This window comes from Pseudophryne corroboree, chromosome 3 (assembly GCF_028390025.1).
Source record: "Pseudophryne corroboree isolate aPseCor3 chromosome 3, aPseCor3.hap2, whole genome shotgun sequence".
NCBI classification, from domain to species: domain Eukaryota; kingdom Metazoa; phylum Chordata; class Amphibia; order Anura; family Myobatrachidae; genus Pseudophryne; species Pseudophryne corroboree.
In genome coordinates, this window is record NC_086446.1 from 657,094,558 (window position 1) to 657,117,561 (window position 23,004).

Consider the following 23,004-nt stretch of genomic DNA (forward strand, 5'->3'; position numbering starts at 1 on the left):
GTAACACCCCCTGTAGCAGTGACAATTACACACGTAATGCCCCCTGTAGCAGTGACGCTTACACACGTAACGCCCTCTGTACCAGTGCCGCTTAGACACGTAAGGCCCCCTGTACCAGTGCCGCTTACACACGTAACGCCCCCTGTACCAGTGACGCTTACACACGTAATGCCCTCCCTGTACCAGTGACGCTTACACACGTAATGCCCCCTCCCCCAGCACCGTTTACACACATAACGCCCTCTGTACCAGTGCCGCTTACACACGTAACGCCCCCTGTAGCAGTGCTGCTTACACACGTAACGCCCCCCTGTGCCAGTGTCGCTTACACACGTAACGCCCCCTGTACCAGTAACACTTACACACATTATACAGCAGTCACACATACACACACATATATACAAACACACACACACATACATACTGTACATACATTACACACATACACAGTCACACATATATACAGTATACACAGACACTGTATATATACACACACACTCACTGTCTATCCAGACACTTATCTAATGAAGTCTGGCTGGCCGAAGCTGTAGCAGATCATCCTCCTGCTGCAGCATGGTCCCGTGTAGCTCCGCCCCTTAATCCCATCTAGCTCCGCCCACTTTGGCTCCCTCCCGGCCATTGAATGCCACACAGGGGAGGGGGGAGAGGAGGTTTTGTGCTGCCGGCTCCGAGGGGGAGAGGAGGCTTTGTGCTGCCGGCACCGAGGGGGAGAAAAGGTTTTGTGCTTCCGGCGCCGCTGCATGTGTGTAGTGTCACTGACACTGCACAGCACTCTCACCTTTTACATTGATTCAGCCAGTCACACAGTTCTGCCAGCCAGTCACTATTGTTAGCACCAGTGTCCCAAAGCGCCGCATTACAGGAAAGTAGATGCACTACATAAACTACAGCTCCCAGCAGCCCTTAGCGCCGAAGCATTCCGCCCCTCAGGGCTGCTGGGAGCTGTAGTTTATTGCGTACATCTTCTTCCCTGTAATGCGGCACATTGGGACACCGGCGCGAACAATAGTGACTGGCTGCTGTGTGAGTCTCTGGGAGAGCCGCTGCCAAAGGGAGGACAGCAGCTTACCTGCTGACAGGAGGAGAAGCAGGATAAGCATTACCCGCCTCTCCCCCCCTCGCAGTACCTCCGGGCCCCATCCGCGGCACCCCCACACACCCCCTCAAGCGCCCGCGATTGCTCCGGACCGCAGCGAGTTTCCGCTAATTGCGCATGCGCAATGTTCGCACTGCGACTGCGCCAAGTGTGAACACTGAGGAAGCCGCCGAGGTCTAAAGGCGGGGAAACGCGTCTGTGTTTTCTTCTCCCACTGACGGGATCTAGTGGTGTACACTTACAAGCCGGCCGGCTGAGAATTGACCCCACTGCAAACGGGGATCAGAGGAGGAGGAGTGATCGCATACTCCGGATAAGGCTGAGGCTACATGAGCAGCCGGGAGGAACATCATTACAAGTGAGGTGACCCATGGACTCCAGATAAGGCTGAGAGTGAGAGCTGTAGCCGGGAGGATGATCATTTGACCCTGTTGTGAGTCGTGACAGGTTTGCCCACTGAGTACCATCACGCTGTGATTCTGATCTGTGCATGAGAGCTCTGAACTATTTAAAAATACATTGCATGGCCATGCAGGAATGCATATAATTATCGCATGTGGCGTTCAAGCTATCTAATAACAAGTCATTTAACTGCAGTATATAAACCATAGGCAATTACTAAGTATAAAGGAAGGAGCCTTTCAAGTGCATGTTTTATTGGCTACATAGTTTATGTGCACTAAACAGCAAGTGTGTTGCCAGTGGAGGTAATACAAAGTATCACCTAAGGACACTCAACAGACACTTGATGTGGAGCTATATTATAGTCTTTTAGGTCACTATCTCTATAGATGTTTTAAATATATGTGATTTATTTTTATGTTTACTGGCCGGTATGAATTTTTGTTTTAAGTAATAACTATCTAATAAATCTACAAACAGATCAAATTAGTGCTTTCCTATTGTGTTCTTTTTTTCTATTTTCGCTGGTTATGAGGGGTTTATAAACCAGTTACCCCTGGGAAAGCTGCTATTTTTTCTGGGCAATAAAGGCACCAGGATTGTGTTGTGAATTTTTGAATGACAGTCCAAATTGAGCTGCATGCACGGCCGACAGCGGGGGTAGTTAACGACCCAAGGGGCCGCACATCGCTCGTCATTGGGCAGCGTATACACTAGTCGAAATGGTAAATGACGTCGCTCAGGAAGGGTAAAATGAGCGACGTTGTTTACTTTATCGGCAAGTGTGTACCCACTTTAAGGACCATAGTTTTCCTTTCTAGTTTGTTTACACAGAAAAGAATAAAAAGGTTCCTCTTAGTGCAATAGAATAAAGTAAACACCATGGGGTATATTTACTAAAGTTTGATATTGGCCATTTTTTGACTGATGTTGTTCGATTTCAGATGGATCTTAATCGATGTTGGGCTTCAAGGATAAAACACAGATTTACTAACATTTAAAAATTAATATAAAAAAAAATCATCTGCTAGTAAGTGTGTGTGAAAGTGGTAAGAAAGCACTACATAAAACACCAAACACAAATTGGCATTTCTGCAACATTTTAATAGTTTGTGCTTTATAATCATCTTATGAACATTTGCTGTGTAGTCTGTCAAACCGGACGATCATCCTGGATCTATCATTAATTTTATCTTCTTTTCTAATGAAAAATTAAGATGGATACAAAGTTTAGACTGATTGTGGAAAGCATAATATGTACAAGAGAAGTGGTAAATGGACATACCCATTCTTTTCCATGTTTCTTGGGTGGTTTCACTGGCTTGAGAGGTGCACACTCTGGAACACAGCTCTTCTTACAGCAGACAAGTGTTCCTTCGCAGTCATTATCCTCCTCACAAATTGTCTCTAGCATAAACAGAGTTAAAGAAGTGTTATTTAAAATACAATATATGCTTGTACTAACAGGGTGGTATCCTATTAGCCACGATATCGCAGTTTTGCAATAATTCGGTTTCCTGTTAGTGGCAATAAGTTATCAGCGATAAGTTTCCACAGGGTTTATCACGGATTTCTCTTTGCCATCTTAGAACTGGGGCTATGTAGTGCAAAATCCATATTTGAAACTAAAAATGTCGGGATTTGGCTCAGAACACCTGGGATACCCCTCTTCCCCTTCACCAATGACTAATTAGGCACTTAAAAGTTTTTAATTCTTTTTAATTAGCCAATAATGATGTCATTTTTGGGTTAAAAAATGCAAAGTGATCTAAATTGGGGTACAAGGTATGGGACAGGTATAATGGGGTGCTTTATGAGTGGGACGAGTTTTTAGGCTTGCAGGTGGGAGTATTTGGTCCGTTTTCACTTTTTTTTAAAATCCCTTAAAATAACCCAAATATATACTTATATCCATTTTTATGCACCCCAGATTTAATGAGAGCGCTTATTTTGCTGAAAAAAAATAGCTTTCTATAATTTTTACGGATTTTGAAAAAAAAAAATACTTATAATACCCATATAACACAGAGGTTCTCAAACTCGGTCCTCGGGGGCACACACAGTGCATGTTTTGCAGGTCTCCTCACAGAATCGCAAGTGAAATAATTAGCTCCACCTGTGGACCTTTTAAAATGTGTCAGTGAGTAATTAATACACCTGTGCACCTGCTGGGTTACCTGCAAAACATGCACTGTGTGTGCCCCCGAGGACCGAGTTTGAGAACCTCTGATATAACACAATTTAATAACACTAGTTAGTTATATTATGTCCACTAACAGACTTCTATAATCCAAAGTTTTCCAATATTAGTTTGGCATTCTTGAGGGGTACAGGCACATTTATTTAACCCCTTCAGTGGTGAGCTTTTAATTTAAAAACACACCTGGGGGGTGGGTGTTTTTAAATTGGCGTGGGAACGGGGGGAAGGTGCAGGGAAGCGAATGACGGGGCAGGGTGAGGTTATCGTCTGGCGATCGCCCGCAAGAACTGTAGATTGTTGTAGATGTCACCAGCTTTTGTAATGTGTAATCAGTGTCGGACTGGGGCATGTAGGCCCACCGGGGGAATGCAGTGGTAGGGGCCCATGTGTAAGGGTGTGGTCAGTCCGCAGAGGGGGTGTGGCCTGCCACCTCATTGGTCTGACTAACCATTAGAGAGTGCAACGTCTGGGCCCCTTCATAAATATATACTGTAAATTCATCTGCTGCATGCATGATAATGTACCAGATTAATAACAGATTAATAACAGCAATGCACTGTAGAAAATACACCATAGGCCAGTATAAGGTAACATATGTATAATGTATAATTCAAGTGCACAGTCTGGAACCTGATCCTTAGAGCAGGAGGTGGGGCCCCAGGCAGTGAGGCCCACCGGTGGTTTCCCCTGTACCCCTGTGGGCCAGTCCAAGCCTGTGTGTAATTATATTATGGACAAACTCTGGGGAAAAGTACAGTAGTCTGTTGTATGTACAAAGTGCTTTGGTGCTGAGATCAGGGACTGTTGGTGCTCTCTCCATGCATATGGCTGGTGGCTGGGAGGCAAGCAGAGGATGCTATTCAGCCGTTCTGATTGTGCTCATACATGCAAACAGAATGACAGTATCTTCTACCTGCCTCTTGGCCAGTTGCCATATATGCTTGTCATATGCATGAAACTTACAGCTTCGCTGTTAGGTCACTCAATGATGATTGGTGGATGGCTCTGGCCAGTTACAAATCACAGTGCTATGATGTCTCCATACAGACTGATTGGTGGATGGAGCTATCCACCAATTAGAGTGCATGATGCTGTAAGAAAAGACGACGAGTGCCTGAAGGCAGGATGAATCATTTGATTTGATTGTCCCATTGATATGAGGTCTGGTGTCTTTGTGGGTGTGTGGGTGTTTATTTGTACGTTGTGGTGGTGGTGGTGGTGGTGGTGGTGGTGGTGGGGTTTGAAAAGAGCATGATTTTTAATTTTGAAGAGCTGCAGATTTGTGAATTATTTTCAATGGGGGAAGGGACTTAGAAATTTGGGGACTGGCTTTTATTGAAAGGGCACTTTCAGTTATGGTCCTTAAATTTCAGTGAGGAAAGGGAAGTTGCAGGTTGAGGGAGGGGTTAGATTTGTGCTATGAGGGAAAGGGGGGGGGGGTCAGATCTGGGGTCTAATTTTTAATAAGGAAAGAGGATCACAATTGTGGTATAATTTTGAATGAAGTCAGATCTGGGTGTATTTTTAATGAGGGAATAGAGGGGTGAGATTCTGTATTTTTTAACAAGGAAGGTGGGATTTGTCAAATCTGGAGACTGATTTGAAAGAAGAGGGGGTAAGATCTGGGAACTGATTTTAGTCGATGGGGTCAGTTCTGTGGCTTGATTTTATTTCACTGACAATAAAAAACAAACACTTGAGAATGATCATTTGTTATTGTTTTTAAATGGTATAAGTTGATCACTGTTTTTGCACTCAAACTGTTGATATATATTTAATATATTGTTTGTTTTTAAGGTGTAAATAGTTATAAGCTTCTATTCAGAGTCAGTAATAAAATATATAGATTGGGACTTTAACTTTTTTTTTTTTGGTGCAGTTTGCTGGTAGAAATGCTGGGACCACCTCCTTATGTTTGGCCCCAGTCTGAAAGTTGCCAGCCACCACCAGCTGTGAGTCCACAGGTACAATGATAATGGTTTACTGTACAGTATAATTGACTTCATACGTTAGAAATACTCACTGTACACAGGATCCACACACATTAGTCCACAGTTAGTGTTACAGCACTTCTGGGCTCCTGTGCAGTTAGTGTCGGATGAGCAGTTTGCAATTGTGCAGTTAGTTCCATTAGTGCATGGTGTAGAACAAGCTGAGACGGAAGAGTTACTGGACGCGGGTGGGCAGTGGCCTCGCTTCTCTGCAAGATGCTCTGGGAAAACAAATATACAGTACAAATAACATTATTCCTTGGTAATATTTTCATTTAGATACACATTCCTTTAATTAACCTGCACGCCTCCTGATATGAGAACTGGTGATGAGAGAGGGGCTTATAATGAATTCCTGTCATCTAGTACAGCAGAATAAGGTATTTTGTGGGCTGACACAACATTAGGACCATAAATTTATTAGAGGCGAGTGTCATAACTGAGGCATGGGGCACAAATGTGTTGATTGACTGCATTTCTAAGAATAATGGTTCTACCCTAGAAATGTCCACCTCCACTGTATGTAGGTAGAGCAGGGGTGTACCTATAATGGGTGCAGTGAGAGTGGTGGGTGTGTGGAGTCCAGGGAACTCACAGCATACACCCTGCATCCATTTTTTCAATACTCATCTCTCCAGAGTCCCCCATCGGCAGCAGAACCTCTCGACAAATCACTGGGAAAAATGAAGTGCTTATGTACAGTAAGGATTTCTCTGTGAAATTGGCGGCCATTCCATTTCCCCAGAGATCTGCACATGCTCAATACTAGTGCTCAGACCATTGTGCTTCTGGCTACAGAGGAGGGGGCCTGGACGGAGGAGGCTGCACACGGGCCTCCTCCTCTGTTAATATGCCCCTGAGTAGGAGACAGGTTCACTGATAACATTACTGAAAGGAAAATGGAGACTAAAAACTGTGGACAGAAAGAGATCAACAACATGTATCTTTATATATGACACCCATCACCAGGCACTTATTGTATTATTAGCTCTTATCATTTAGTTATTGATATGTCCTGCTTTGCTGTTGTATACATGAACATACATTAGGGCAGAAAGAAAGAAAGGAAACACATTCATTTGAATTTATTGTCAAATCCTGTATAAATACTGTACCACACTATGGTGGTCATTCCGAGTTGTTCGCTCGCTGCCAATTTTCGCAGTGCAGCGATTAAGTAAAAAAATGGCAAAAATGTGCATGCGCATGGTACGCAGCGCGCATGCGCTAAGTACTTTCACACAAAACTTTGTAGATTTACACAAGCTCGAGCAACGTTTTTTCATCGCTCGAGTGATCGTAGTGTGATTGACAGGAAGTGGTTGTTTCTGGGCGGAAACTCGCCGTTTTCAGGGAGTGTGCTGAAAAATTCAGGCGTGCCAGGTAAAAACGCAATGGCTGGAGAAACGGGGGAGTGGCTGGCTTTCACTGCTGCTGTCATGACATAGAGTCACAGCCAACAGTGCGGAGAAAATCAGTACTCTGAGCATTTTGAAGTGAAGTAATAGAACTCTCAAGACCAAAGTAATAAGGAAGCAGCTGTCAGTGTGCTGGGGTGATGCCTGTGTGGTGGCAATAATATATATACTGTTACAAGCCCACGCACAGAGGAAGTCAAACAAAATAATTATAAAGAACAAGTCAAAAATACATCAATCTATTGTAAAACAAGTCTTAAAATAGAAGCAAACATGATATTAATGAATGAAAATAAATTCACCATTGTATATAGTTGTATATTGTATGATCATTTGATACTGTATGTCTTGTGATGTATGATGTAATGTATTCCTGAATCATATTGTCTGCTGAAACCTGGATTATTCTTACCGTTCCTTTAAAGTCTTTGTTGCAGGCTATAAGACCTAAAATCACAAAATAATGATCTTGCTCAACTTGGAAACTATCTATAGCCAGAACAATTATTATGTACTGAACCCAATGTTCTTTATTCAAAAAAATATTCTATTTTCTTCAGTATATTTACAAACAAAAGTGTAGTAGTATAAAATATAATGAAGATGTTATTTAAGGAAAACCAAATCAGAAAAAAAACTATAAAGTTAATAAAAGTTAGACGGGGCAATCACTTACAAGGCATGGTTGATCTCGGGCATCATTACATCTAGCCCATAGTTTTAAAAATATGTATTACAGTCACTTTAGTGGACATAAAAACATACAGTATATCATAACTATTTATCACATCAGACAATGTAACGTTATATAGATATTATGGACAAACCTTAGGAGAGAGATGTGGGTAGTGTATAGTTTTTCAGTTCACAAGTTTTGGTGTTCATCTCTTGACTTCTAAAATAAAATGAGCTACCATGTTCCAGTTAATGACTTGTTACCAATTCTAAAGCTCTTACACGAGTCCAGAAAGCTGGGTGCTGTACCACATTATATGCTTATAGCTGCTTGAGATCTTGTAAAGGATCCACTGACAGCAAATGACCTGTTGTGTTAAATTATTTAGTATTGTTCCATACGTTTTTACTAAAAAGTTTAATCGCCTTCAGACATTCCCTAATACTTTGAGAAGTGGTAATTTCAGTATATTCAGGTTTGTAAATTTAGCCGCTTTATGTAACTGTTTGAAATAGAAGACAAGAAAGTAATAAAAACATTTCTGCTCTCTTTCAGAGAGTGAGGTCAATAAGTTCCCTAATTTCTTCCTGCAGCCTAGGATAAGAACATCGAACATGAATAAAGTGTATTTTTCTTTGAAACATCTCCAGCATGTCTTAGATAAAGATCAGGAGAACAGACGTACTGTAGAATGGATGTGCCCAGTAGCAGTATACTCTGCATCTAACCATTTGCACAATGTCCATCATTTGTGCCTCCTCTAACAGTATAATCATGACATGATTTGTAAAAGTTGCATATGCTTTGACAATTTTTACATGTGCTGTCTTGACACACAACTATTGTCACCTGACTTTTGCGTGCATGTAGCTTACATTTTGCTTGTTTTATAAATTTATATATGTAATTGGCTAAACATTTTGTTTTTATCAGAGCATCTTCTCCGCAGTGACAAGATCGATTTTGATAATTCAGGCGTGTGATGTAGATGTGCAATAAAGTCACAGACTTTTGATAAGTGATCAGGTTGTTGAGGAATATTGCGTCAAAGCTGTGATTTACTCCCATAGAAAAAGCAAAGGGGGGGGGGGGGGGGAGATAATGCACATATACTCTTCAACATGCACATTAGGGTTTATTTCCTCACAATCTATTCGAACTGCCAGTATGTCTTTAGAATTTGGAAGACAAATGGAGAATGGTGAATGTGTTTACCAGAGAAAAAGTTGCCAGTTACCAGTTATTTTGATGTCTAATTTGCTGGGATCACTAGCTAGTGTGTCTGCCATATAGCCTTGTCTGCTGTGTGTCTCTTTAGCCCATTTCTTAATGTTCCCGTGGACATCTCTCTTGTGCATGCCCAAATCACTGGGAAATTGGCCTCTGCAGGACTCCGGAGGATTAAGTATAATTATATAGGGGCGGGGTGTGCGGTGTGGGCTTTATACCCAGTATACATAGTCTAGTGCTTATATGCTACTATAATTAGTAGAGATGAACGAGTTCGGTTCCCAGAGAACTGAACCCCTCCAACTTCTCCAACGCCTGATCTAAGCTGGGAATCAAGTCCGGCTCTGGACTTCCCGCCAGACTCGGATCCCAGAACAAAGCAAAATGTCATCATCCCGCTGTAGGATTTGCACGGGTTTTGGATTCCATATAAAGAGCCATGCATTGCCGCCATTTTTACCCCGTACTTGGAGAGTGAGAGAGACAGACTTCTAGGCTCGGACTGGCCCACAGGGGTACAGGGGAAACCACCAGTAGGCCCCACTGCCTGGGGGGCTCTCCTCTTCTAGGGATCAGGTTTTAGACTGTGCAGTTGAATTATGTATTATACATATGTTACCTTATACTGCACAGGATTATGATGTATTCTCTACAGTACATTGCTGTCATTAATATGGCACATTATCATGCATGCACTAGCATTAATTACTATATAGATTATCAAGGAGTCCAGACCAGGTACTCTATAATGGTTAGCCAAACCTCTGTGGAGGCTGGCCACACCCCCTTTGGAGGCTGGCCAAACCTCTAATCATGGGCCTCTACCACTGCATACCCCCGGTGGACCCTTCATGCTCCAGTCCGACACTGCAGACCTCTGTCTCTCTCTGTGGGTGGTGGCATCAGGTGGGGTCTGTGTGTGCTCTCTAGGGGTGTTGTCCTCTCTGTGGTATCCCTGTGATGTTAGAAGTGCTGTCCTGGCTGTCACTGGTGTTTCATGTACTGTTAGGGGTGCTGAAGCTGTACATGGGTGTTGCTATCCTGGCTATAACTGTACTGTACAGGGGCACTGTCCTCCTGTATGCTGTGCAAATAATGGTGTGCTGGTCCTGTCTTGAATGCTGTAAAAATTTAGGGGTGCAGTGAAAATAAATGTACACTGGCCCTCTCTTGTATGCTGTAAAAATTCAGGGGTGCAGTTAAAATAAATGTACACTGGCCCTGTCTTGTATCCTGTAAAAATTCAGGGGTGCAGTGAAAATAAATGTACACTGGCCCTGTCTTGTATGCTGTAAAAATTCAGGGGTGCAGTGAAAATAAATGTACACTGGCCCTGTCTTGTATGCTGTAAAAATTCAGGGGTGCAGTAAAAATAAATGTACACTGGCCCTGTCTTGTGTGCTTTAAAAATTCAGAGGTGCAGTGAAAATAAATGTACACTGGCCCTGTCTTGTATGCTGTAAAAATTCAGGGATGCTGTTATTAAAATAAAATTACACTGGCCCTCTCCTGTCTGCTGTAAACATACAGTGGTGCTGTTGTTATAATAAAAGTACACTGCCCCTGTCCTGTATGCTGTAAAAATGTAGGGGTGCAGTGAAAATAAATGTACACTGGCCCTCTCTTGTATGCTGTAAAAATTCAGGGGTGCAGTTAAAATAAATGTACACTGGCCCTGTCTTGTATGCTGTAAAAATGTAAGGGGTTCAGTTAAAAGAAATGTACACTGGCCCTGTCTTGTATGCTGTAAAAATTCAGGGGTGCAGTGAAAATAAATGTACACTGGTCCTGTCTTGTATGCTGTAAAAATTCAGGGGTGCAGTAAAAATAAATGTACACTGGCCCTGTCTTGTGTGCTGTAAAAATTTAGAGGTGCAGTGAAAATAAATGTACACTGGCCCTGTCTTGTATGCTGTAAAAATTCAGGTGTGCTGTTATTAAAATAAAATTACACTGGCCCTCTCCTGTATGCTGTAAAAATAGTGGTGCTGTTGTTAAAATAAAAGTACACTGTCCCTGTCCTGTATGCTGTAAAAATTCAGGGGTGCTGTTGTTAAAAGAAATGTACACTGGCACTGTCTTGTATGCTGTAAAAATACAGTGGTGCTGTTGTTAAAATAAAAGTACACTGCCCCTGTCCTGTATGCTGTAAAAATGCAGGGGTGCTGTTGTTAAAATAAATGTACACTGGCACTGTCCTGTATGTTGTAAAAATACAAGGGTGCTGTTGTTAAAATAAATGTAGACTGGCCCTGTCTTGTATGCTGTAAAAATACAGGGTTGCTGTTGTTAAAATAAAAGTTCACTGGCCCTGTCCTGTATGCTGTAAAAATTATGGGTGCTGGTACTGTCCTGTATGCTGTAAAAATACAGGGGTGCTGTGAAAATAATTGTACAGTGGCCCTGTCCTGTATGCTGTAAAAATACAGGGCTGTTGTGAATATAAAAATGTGCTGGCCTTGTCTTATATGCTGTAAAAATTCAGGGGTGCAGTGAAAATAAATGTACACTGGCCCTGTCTTGTATGCTGTAAAAATTCAGGGGTGCAGTAAAAATAAATGTACACTGGCCCTGTCTTGTGTGCTGTAAAAATTCAGAGGTGCATTGAAAATAAATGTACACCGGCCCTTCCTTGTATGCTGTAAAACTTCAGGGGTGCTGTTGTTAAAAGAAATGTACACTGGCACTGTCTTGTATGCTGTAAAAATACAGTGGTGCTGTTGTTAAAATAAAAGTACACTGCCCCTGTCCTGTATGCTGTAAAAATTCAGGGGTGCTGTTGTTAAAATAAATGTACACTGGCACTGTCCTGTATGCTGTAAAAATACAGGGTGCTGTTGTTAAAATAAATGTAGACTGGCCCTGTCTTGTATGCTGTAAAAATACTGGGGTGCTGTTGTTAAAATAAAAGTTCACTGTCCCTGTCCTGTATGCTGTGAAAATACTGGGTGCTGGTACTGTCCTGTATGCTGTAAAAATACAGGTGTGCTGTGAAAATAATTGTACAGTGGCCCTGTCCTGTATGCTGTAAAATACAGGGCTGTTGTGAATATAAAGGGGTGCTGGCCTTGTCTTATATGCTGTAAAAATTCAGGGGTGCAGTGAAAATAAATGTACACTGGCCCTGTCTTGTATGCTGTAAAAATTCAGGGGTGCAGTAAAAATAAATGTACACTGGCCCTGTCTTGTATGCTGTAAAAATTCAGGGGTGCTGTTGTTAAAATAAATGTACACTGGCACTGTCTTGTATGCTGTAAAATACAGTAGTGCTGTTGTTAAAATAAAAGTACACTGGCCCTGTCCTGTATGCTGTAAAAATTCAGGGGTGCTGTTAAAATAAATGTACACTGGCACTGTCTTGTATGCTGTAAAAATACAGTGGTGCTGTTGTTAAAATAAAAATACACTGCCCCTGTCCTGTATGCTGTAAAAAATCAGGGGTGCTGTTGTTAAAATAAATGTACACTGGCACTGTCCTGTATGCTGTAAAAATACAGGGGTGCTGTTGTTAAAATAAATGTAGACTGGCCCTGTCTTGTATGCTGTAAAATACAGGGGTGCTGTTGTTAAAATAATTGTTCACTTGCCCTGTCCTGTATGTTGTAAAAATACTGGGTGCTGGTACTGCCCTGTATGCTGTAAAAATACAGGGGTGCTGTGAAAATAAATGTACAGTGGCCCTGTCCTGCATGCTGTAAAAATACAGGGCTGTTGTGAATATAAAGGGGTGCTGGACTTGTCTTATATGCTGTAAAATTACAGGGGTGTTGTTAAAATACAGGGGTGCTGGCACTGTCCTGTATGCTGTAAAAGTACAGGGATGCTGTGAAAATAAATGTACACTGGCCCTGTCTTGTATGCTGTAAAAATTCAAGGGTGCTGTGAAAATAAAGGGGCACTGTTCTGTGTGGTGTAATAATAAAGAGGTACAAAAATTTGGAGTAAAAATAGTGAAAGATCAGGAACCACTTTCAGTTCCTAGTACTAGTGCTGAAGCTGCTGCTGCCACCAGTCATGACATTGATGATGCAATTCCATCAACGCTATCTGTTAAGGCCAATGCCCAATGTCATAGAGGGCATATAAAATCCAAGAATCAAAAATTAAGAACCAAAAAAAAAAAAAAACACCTGTAAAGAAACATAAAATTGACAATATGCCATTCATGACACGAAGTGGCAAGGAAAATCTAAGGCCTTGGTCTATATTCATGACTGGTAGATCAGCTTCTCATGAAGATGGAAGCCTTCCTCCCTCTCGAAAAATTAAAAAAATAAAGCTTGTTAAAGCACAGGAAAAAACAATTGTGCGTTCAGAGATATCACAAATCTCCAAGGAGGGTCCAAGACCGTGGTTGCGATGTCTAGGCCTGACCTTCACAACACAATCCTACCACCCTTTGCACACCCTCTGCAAGTGCTGAAAGGAGCACCGCCAGTTCAGTTGTTGATATTGAGATTGAGGATGTCTTGTAGAGTTAAACCAGGATAAGGAGGATATTGGTGTAGCTGGTACTGAGGAGGAAGTTGATGATGAGGATTGATTCTGATGGTGATGTGGTTTGTTTGAATAAGGCACCAGTGGAGACAGTTGTAGTCCATGGGATGAAAAAGCCCATTGTCATGCATTGGCAAAGTTCCAAAAAAGCCACATTTGGTGTGGAATTATTTCTCCACAAATCCGGACAACAGGTGTCAAGCCATGTGTTGCCTTTGTCAATCCATAATAAGTAGGTGTAAGGACGTTAACCACCTAGAAACATCCTCCCTTATACGTCACCTACAGCGTATTCATCATAAGTCATTGTCAAGTTCAGAAACTTTGGGTAATAGCGTAAGCAGTCCACTGACAATTAAATGATGTGGTTTGTTTGAATATTATTTCTCTGGGAGGATGAGGGTAAGGATATAAACACGGAAGTGTGTGTGTGTGTGTGTGTGTGTGGGGGGTGGGGAATCTGGGGATGAGGACGACATCTTGCCTCTGTAGAGCCAGTTTGTGCAATGAGAGATTAATTGCTTCTTTTTTGGTGGGGCCCAAACAAGCCAATCATTTCAGCCACAGTCATGTGGCAGACCCTGTTGCTGAAATGATTGGTTTGTTAAAGTGTGCATGTCCTGTTTATACAATATAAGGGTGGGTGGGAGGACCCAAGGACATTTCCATCTTGCATCTTTTTTTCTTCTTTGCATCATATGCTGTTTGGGGACTAGTTTTTTAAAGTGCCATCCTGTCTGACACTACCTTACAAGGCCAGGGGTACTGCCGTATAAGTCCATGGGTACTGCTGTGTGGGTGGGAGGTCCCAAGTACAATTCCATCTTGCATGTCTTTTCTTTGCCACATCATTCCAAGGGTGCTGTCCCTCTACAATTTCAGTCCAGGGGTGCTGCCCTATATGGGTTGCTGCCCCTGTGCCCTATCAGTCCAAGGGTGCTACCCCACTGCCGTTCAAGTCCAGGGGTGCTGTTGCCTTTCTGCTGTGCTGTGTAAATCTCCAGCTAGTGCTGGCCAAAGTAAGTCAACTCAGAAGAGACAGAATCGTAATCCAGCACAACTGCCGGAAAGGTAAAAGAGAGATTTTCTGCCGGAGCATTAGAGAGAGGTTCTTCTCAATTATTTCACTCAAATGAATGGCTCAAATTAGTCAACTTTAATTTTGATTTATTATTAATGTTCCACATTTTGGGATTATTTATTTACAAGATGCGCATTTGTTGTACAGGGTTCTTTTCCTAAGGGCTGCGTAGGGTTATCGCAAGACCTAACAGTGTTAGAATAACAGAGTTTCAGTGACCTTGCAATGCATCAGCTTTCTATTGCACTGCAGCACTAGATGGGCCAGGAGCTCCTGTGAGGCACAAACAGTTACTGAATAAGGCCAGTATGTAGTCTCATGGTGTCCTACAGCCAGGAAAATATCTGGTTTGCCAGGCTGAGGTATGCTGTGGGCACAGAGGTTAGCATTGCTTCCTCCCACAGTCCTATTTATAGTATGAAATTATTTTTGACTGTAGAGTGGTAAGCTCCACTAGGGCAGGGGCTGAATAACTAAAATTTCACTGCACAGTCCTGCTTAGTATTGTACCGAACCCACCCAAACTCAACGTGCCCCATCCGGGGCTGCTGTGGAGGCTCAGGAGGGGCTGCTAAAACATCTAAGGGGCTGATTTATTTAAAAATAAAATATGAATAAAATAAACAAGACACACAGGCATGCTCACATGCGTATAACTGGGACACACAGGTATGCTCACATGTGTGTAACTGGGAACTGTGAAAAATGAAAATAAGGCATCTGCCACAAAATCTGTAAATAAAATTGCAATAAGAAAAAGGAAAAAAGAAACCCATAAGATTTTCACAAAATAAGTCTTCAGACTCCGTGGAGCGGAAAATATCCAATCTTGATTCTGTGGTATACACCAGTTTATTTGCATCACAGCATTAAATCCGAGATTATCGTAATCCTGAAAATGGAGATGGGGGTACAAATTTTGGAGGCTTTGGCCCCTAGTTTTTCAGTTTGTTCAGTAATGGGGTAATTATATATTTGCTTGGTTGAAGATCTTTCTGTTCCACACCAATATAGGAGTGGAGGTGAAAGCCTGTGTGTTGTTCCTGATTGCGTGTGCCTCTCTAACTTTTAATCATCTTCTTGACACTATCCTCTTCCTCTTGCCTTTTCTCATAATGTGAAAAGTCATCAAAGAAGGCGGTGGTATGTTTGTAGCTAGCTATGATTTGGAGAACTTGGCAAGCTTTTTCCAGGGGGACCACCTGTCGCTGAAATGATGGGTTTATTAAACTGTGCACATCCTGTTTAAACAACATAAGGGTTGGTGGGAGGGCCCAAGGACACAAGCGCACTGTTTTTTTCTTTGCATTATGTGCTCTTTGGGGCCTAGTTTTTAATACAGCCTGTCTGCCATGCAGTGCCACTCCTAGATGGTCCACGTGTTTGTGCCGCCCACTTGTTCGCTTAATTTGGTAATCCAGCTACCTCGGTGCTACCTTTTGATTTGACAAAGAATATTGTGAGGTGTGAGGTGTTCAGAATAGACTGGAAATGAGTGGAAATGAATGTTATTGAGGTTAATAATACCATAGGATAAAAAATACCCCCAAATTCTATGATTTTAGCTGTTTTTATGTTTTGTTTTTAATCCAGATCCAAAACCAAAACTAAAACCCAAAAGGGTGGTTTTGGCAAAACCAATCCAGATCCAAGACGCGAATAGAGATCCAGATCCAAAACCAAAACCCAAAAAGTGTCCGCCGCACATGTCTAATAATTAGATAAACTTTCCTTAGCCAAGAATCCACATGCAAATATAAATAATTTCTCACTGACGTTTACACAAGAAGTGAAATTAATACTTGATTATTCTCGCTATTGAATCTCCCCCACGCCCAGAAGAGTAGGCAAGTCTTTTGCAAGGCCTTTACTGCCAACAGAATGTGTCCATTTCCTAAGTGGAGTGGATGGTCCAGTAGGCCTAGATAGCAGGACCATACAGAATGCTGTTAGTGGCCATAAGGAAAGTACAGAGGTTCTTAAAAGGTGTCAAATAGCTGAGGTTTGCAATTTTTTTATTAAGGGTAAAAAAGGAAAGGCAGCAAGTTTTTTCCCCCCAGAAAATTAAAGTATTTCTAGCAATTTAAAATCTTTCCAGCATTGTGTGCATTTTTATTAAACATTAACCTCACACTGCATGGACTGATCTTGACTCCTGCACAGGACAAACACTTCCCCTTTAGCAGTGAGCTGTTATTTTGTGATCCTCTACCATTTGTTTCCCACTAGGCCCTTTATGCTCTATTCTGACAGTAGCCATGCCTCTACAGTGGATGACCACACCTTCCTAGTGGGTCTTACATGCTCCATTGTGACATTGCCCACGTCCCACCAGTGGATGACCACACCTACCCAGTGGGTCCTACATGCTCCATTTGGACACTGGTCATGTTTCTCCAGTTTACAACCACATCACCCAGTGGCGCCAAGGGAGGGAGGGGGCGTACTCTTTACCTGGGCCTGTTTAAGGGGCCCAGGTCCAGATACCCCCCACAATCTCCGTTGAGATAGTCAGGCAGGCAGAGAGGACTGACTGGTGCTGCTTCAGCAGCCTCTCTCCCCCAACGCAGCACACACTGTGTACTGTGCTAGGGAGAGAGTGATGTATGGTGTGGAGATGATCGCACCTGATCTAACATAGCTGCCCCACCACTCCCCCAGCATACAAATTCCCTCTTATCATTAACTTAATATTTTTCTTTGTTTCCTTCTTATCTCATAGGAAATGCTTTACCAGTGTTGGAAATCCAGGGTACCCAGAGAGCACAATGGGATGAGCCCCAGCTTTCCCTTAACATAAAGAAAAACCCCATCTTTATTCAGAATAATGCATCAGTACTTTAGAAAAAAGATTCTTCTTCCAGTGAGGAGAGTGAAGCACCAGCTCTCTCTACTAATTCACCAGCCATAAACCTTGCAGAGGATTCCACTAATGCAATTTCCAATAATAACTCAATTTCCAATGCCGTCAAGGAAGAGAAGATTGTAAAACCAGCAGCCAGTTCACATCATCAGCATGCAAAAGCCATCAATGGTGGAAGACGACCAAGACGAGGTATAAAACCTTATGTAAAAGGTTCTCGAGTCTTAAGGGCAGCAGAATACAATATACATGGATTGGACTGAGCACCTGAGCACTGGAAGAAGTAACAATGGTGGTCATTCCGAGTTGTTCGTTCGTTGCAGTTTTTTGCTATACAGCGATCAGGCAAAAATCGGCATTTCTGCGCATGCGCATGGACCGCAGTGCGCACGTGCAAAGTACTTTTACTCAAAATTATGCAATTTTACACAGGTCCGAGCGACGCTTTTCAGTCGCACTGCTGATCGGTGAGTGATTGACAGGAAGTGGGTGTTTCTGGGTGGTAACTTGGCGTTTTCCGGGAGTGTGCTAAAAAACGCAGGCGTGTCAGGTAAAAACGCAAGCGTGCCTGGGGAAACGGGGGAGTGGCTGGCCGAACGCAGGGCGTGTTTGTGACGTCAAACCAGGAACTAAACGGACAGAGGTGATCGCAATCTAGGAGTAGGTCTGGAGCTACTCAGAAACTGCAGGGAAATATTTAATAGCAGAATTGCTAATCTTTCGTTCGCAATTCTGCTAAGCTAAGATGGGATCCGGTCTGAAGATCGACAGTGTCTAGGTCGACAATGTTTAGGTCGACCACTATAGGTCGACAGTCACTAGGTCGACATGGATGGAAGGTCGACAGGGTTTCTAGGTCGACATGTGCTAGGTCGACAGGTCTAAAGGTCGACATGAGTTTTTCACATTTTTTGGGGGATTTTTTTTATACTTAACGATCCATGTGGACTACGACTGGAACGGTAAAGTGTGCCGAGCGAAGCGGCAGCGGAGCGAAGGCACCATGCCCGAAGCATGGCGAGCGAAGCGAGCCATGCGAGGGGACGCGGTGCACTAATTTGGGATCCCGGTCACTTTACGAAGAAAACGATACAAAAAAAAATTCCTCATGTCGACCTTTAGACCTGTCGACCTAGCACATGTCGACCTAGAAACCCTGTCGACCTTCCATCCATGTCGACCTAGTGACTGTCGACCTATAGTGGTCGACTTAAACATTGTCGACCTAGACACTGTCGATAAAACGAACCACACCCGCTAAGATACACTCCCAGAGGGCGGCGGCCTAGCGTGTGCAATGCTGCTAAAAGCAGCTAGCGAGCGATCAACTCGGAATGAGGGCCAATATCCAGGTGCCTTATGGGCAGTTAGGAGGTGCAAGAAATAAGAAACATGCCAAAAGATCAGCTGTATGATTGTTACTGCATGTAAACTGATACATGCTAGTTTCTATGTGCAATCTAGGGCACAATGCTTTATATTCAGTAAAATACGTGATTTCTTTGCTGAATTCACAGATCACAAATAAACCCCAGCTCTGTGTGTATACAGTATACACCACAGCTCTGCTTTCCAACCTCTTTTTCTATGGGGGTGATTCAGACTTGATCGCAGCTGTGCTGAATTCAGCACATCTATGATCAGGCACACTGACATGCGGGGGGACGCCCAGCACAGGGCTAGCCCGCCCCGCATGTCAGTCCCTGCCCCGTCGCAGAAGTGCAAAAGCATCGCACAGCAGCGATGCTCTTGCACTTCAGGAGTAGCCCCCGGCCAGCGCAGCTTTTGCGTGCTGGCTGGGAGCTACTCGTCTCTGCCCGGGTCGCAGCAGCTGCGTGTGACATCACGCAGCCACTGCAGTCTGCCCCCCGCATGGTCCGGCCACGCCCTCCGACAGCCCAGTGACTGCCTCTGCCTGTCAATCAGGCAGGCGCGATCATTAGGCAACAACAGACGTTGGCTGTCAGCCATGCACTGGCGCACTGCGGCGTATGCGCATTTCTGACCTGATTGCTGCACTGCGATGAACTGCAGTGAGTGATCAGGTCAGAATGACCCCCTATATTCCTTAATCTGCAACTTTATTAAAAGCCCAATAAAACTTCAGCAATACATTGGCTAGATGTCTCGCTGCATTATTGATCTACGGATGATGAAATATGCTACCCCATGCTATGACCGAGTTATAGTGATAACTGGGCATGCCACAGAGATAGAAATTTCTGTAATTGTATAAGTATATTAATAAATGATGTCTCTTATGTGTACATTTGCTTTATATGCAGTGGTGTCGGGAGAGAGGGGGGTAGGGGGTACAGATTATCCGGGCCCAGGCATGCCAGGGGGCCCAGGCCAGAGCACACTAGTAGCCATTTTTGCTGGTGGGAATGTTTAAAAAAAATTATAAATCAGTGGGCGGGGTGTGCGAGCAGCGTTTCGGGCCGCTGAGAGGGGGGATGTATGTGTGTGTCACCTGGCTGTTTGTCCCTTGTCGTGGACATCCCTCACAGCCACTTCCAGCAGCCGCGTCGCTGCCAGTATTTTTTACGAGATGATGCAGTTGGCTCTAGACTCTTCAGAATCAGCAAGCTCCGCGTGGGCAGGTACTGGGAGAGATAGGCATGCAGCTGGATGGGCGTCGCCGATGGGTTTAAGAAGTGGCGCAACTCAGCTCAGTTGTAAGAATCAGCAGCAGAGCTGGTCGCCTTGTTGGTAGCTAGGCTGCGACACTTTGAGCTGAAGACTGTGATTGTGAGTGACAGACACAGCACTGTGTCTTATAAATTCTATATAAATATTCTGTAATACATGCATCCATACATTACCATTAGTGTTAGTATTTATATATACAGTGTATATATTGATAAAGTCAAATATTACCTTTAAACATGAAGCTATATACTAATACCGTGGAGCCGTTATGGCCGCTAGACCACGTGCACGTGCTACGCACTTTGTACGCTATTTGCGTACAGAGTCCTGCACGTGGTACGCACTTGGCATACACACGCTGCGCTGAGTGTACGGATTACACACAGCGGGCGCACACACAGTGGATAACCTTCAAACCTTGCTAATAAAACACAGTGAGAATATACTTATACTCTGAACCTTAATAACCAAGTACTGTAATGATGTAACGATTAGAAACCTTAACAAGGTGTATGCTGTTTGAGCAATTGAGACGCTAAGAAAAGCCCTTTGCAGTAAACAGTGAAAACACAAGACCTGGTTTGGATTTAAAAACCACAGCAGCTCTAACACCGCCGTGGATGGTTTAGAGAAAAAGGGAAACACAATACAAGTTATACACTACAAACTAACAGGGAAATCTAAACAGAATAACAGAGAATAATACATACAATAGCGAACAATCGCAAACAAGAGCGAACAGAATGAGAACACAATGGGAACAAATGGCGGACAAAATGGATAACAAAATGGCTACAGAGAAATATACATATGTGGGGATGATTCGCAAGCGCATCCTGGATCCAGCCTTCAGCATTCAGAGAGAAAGCCTTCTGAGAGAGTGAGTGTCTGGCCAGGCAATGGTGGTCTTTATATACACCACATACATTCACAATACAATGGTCCCTATAATCTCATTGTTCATTGGACATAGGAATGTGTCTCCACATTATAGCAAAGGTCATAGGTGGATTTGAACAGGTGGGCTGTGTCTTTCTCCAACTGCTCTGGTGGGAGGTATCCTCAGGATTCCCGCCGCATGTGTAATTTACAGCAAATACAGTTAATGTTCATAAACTACATTTGTACATAACTATACGCAGGAGCGAGCGATCCTTTCCTAACCAACACCGAAATGTTACCCTTAAAATATCCTACAGCTGGATACTAGACACCACCTTTCAACCTTTGTCTGACCCTTCCTATCTTGTAAAGAGGAATCTCTCTGTCCAGGAACATTTTAAACTAAACATACTTGCTGACATTGTCTAGGGGAATATTTACTACAAAACACACTATATGGGTTAAATATGCTACGATCGAGTCGCACGCTAGACGCTTACAAACTCTATCGTAAATGCGCATACCACGCGCGTGATCGCTGGAGCGATCTTACGCAAATTGCGGATATGTGCACGCACGGCAGAGTGTGTGCACGCGCAGCGGGCATGTGCATAAGGGGTTAGTACAAGGCATATGCATCATGATATTTTTCGACTTTGACAGTCCACCCTTTGGCAGTCAACAATAACTGCCACTTATCTAAACAACTTAAGCAGAAAAATATATAATACCGTGAAATACCTATATATGATTGGGTGTAGGGAGGAGAGGAGCAGGTGGGAAATGTATGACCTAGTGGGATAGTAAAAGCATGTATGTATGAAATTCATGTCTGAGGGGTCATGTATCATCGTGCCGTACAAGCTTTGAGGTATTGCGAAGTATACATTGAATCCTTCTTATCCCGTATCAAGGGTCTGTAAGTGGGCTAACAAACTCTACCGAGCTCTTTTCAGCTTTCAGTTCCAACAAATGGGGTGCACATTAGTTGATGATACATGAATGGGAAAAATATGTGAGTGCTAATATATGTACCTATATTACCTGTCGACTATGTGTGTCACTACCTGAAGATCGTAGAGATGAAGATAAGAAACATGCATTATAAATGCATTCATATGATAATGTATGTGATTGTCCTTGGATGTCTTGTTGATGTCTTGTTGATGTCTTGTCCGGGTTGCTGTATCTTTGCTGTAAGTGGCAAGCAAAGTTTTTCAAGTGTCCATAGAAAGTTAAAGTCTCTAAAAGTTCATCAAATGTCTGTGAAAAAGTTCATCAATGGTCTGTATAAAAGGTCATCAAAATCTTCTTCCGAGTGGATGTCTTTTTACCTTGGAGAAAAACAAAGGAGAAACGGGTGAAAGTAACGTACCGTGGAATCACGTCTTATCACAGCATTGTCTCGATTGATGGGTCATAAATGAAACCAGTTGTTGTAACAATGCCCTCGCTCCTCAAACTCATCAATTTGGTACTGCGCTTGCAATTTATTAAAATCCGAACACATCTGAATATCAAACCAATCATTATGACAACTCCTAGGATACATAAGAGTAATTTCCCTACATTAACGATAACATTTTGAGCCCATTCTCCTAAACCTGAGAACCAATTGCGTGGGTTCAACCATGATACCCAGCCGGTCAGTTCATTACTCACAGCAGTAAGGGTAAGGTTGTGTCTCCTTCGGAACTCCCACTTCAATTGCAAGATATCGTCCATCTTTTGATCTATGACCTCGGTTGGGTCATCAGTGCTGTTTGTGATATATGTACAGCACTTCACACCATACTGAGTTGCTAGGGTGACACAATACCCGCCTGTCACCGCTGTGATGTAATTGAGAACCATCCTGTGCTGGATTAGTTCCGTTTTGTAAGCTTGCAATTCTCTCCCAGTATACCTGAAGGTGTCATCATACATCTCGGTGATATTGTCTATCAGGTTCGCTAGCGCAGTTATATACCTAAAATTTACAACTCCTCTGGCGGT

General features: G+C 43.1%; 1 protein-coding gene across 1 annotated transcript in view; it reads right to left on the reverse strand.

Annotated features, from left to right (window-relative positions):
• Positions 1-2,470: 2,470 nt before the first annotated feature.
• The window catches only part of LOC135057364 (waprin-Phi1-like), a 97,088-nt gene continuing 76,554 nt past the window's right edge, over positions 2,471-23,004 (reverse strand). The window contains exons 2-4 of the mRNA XM_063963252.1: positions 5,743-5,931; positions 2,805-2,926; positions 2,471-2,485 (exon numbers count right to left, since the gene is read on the reverse strand). Of these exons, the coding sequence (XP_063819322.1) occupies positions 2,471-2,485; positions 2,805-2,926; positions 5,743-5,931 (326 nt within the window). The remainder of the gene's footprint in view (positions 2,486-2,804; positions 2,927-5,742; positions 5,932-23,004) is intronic.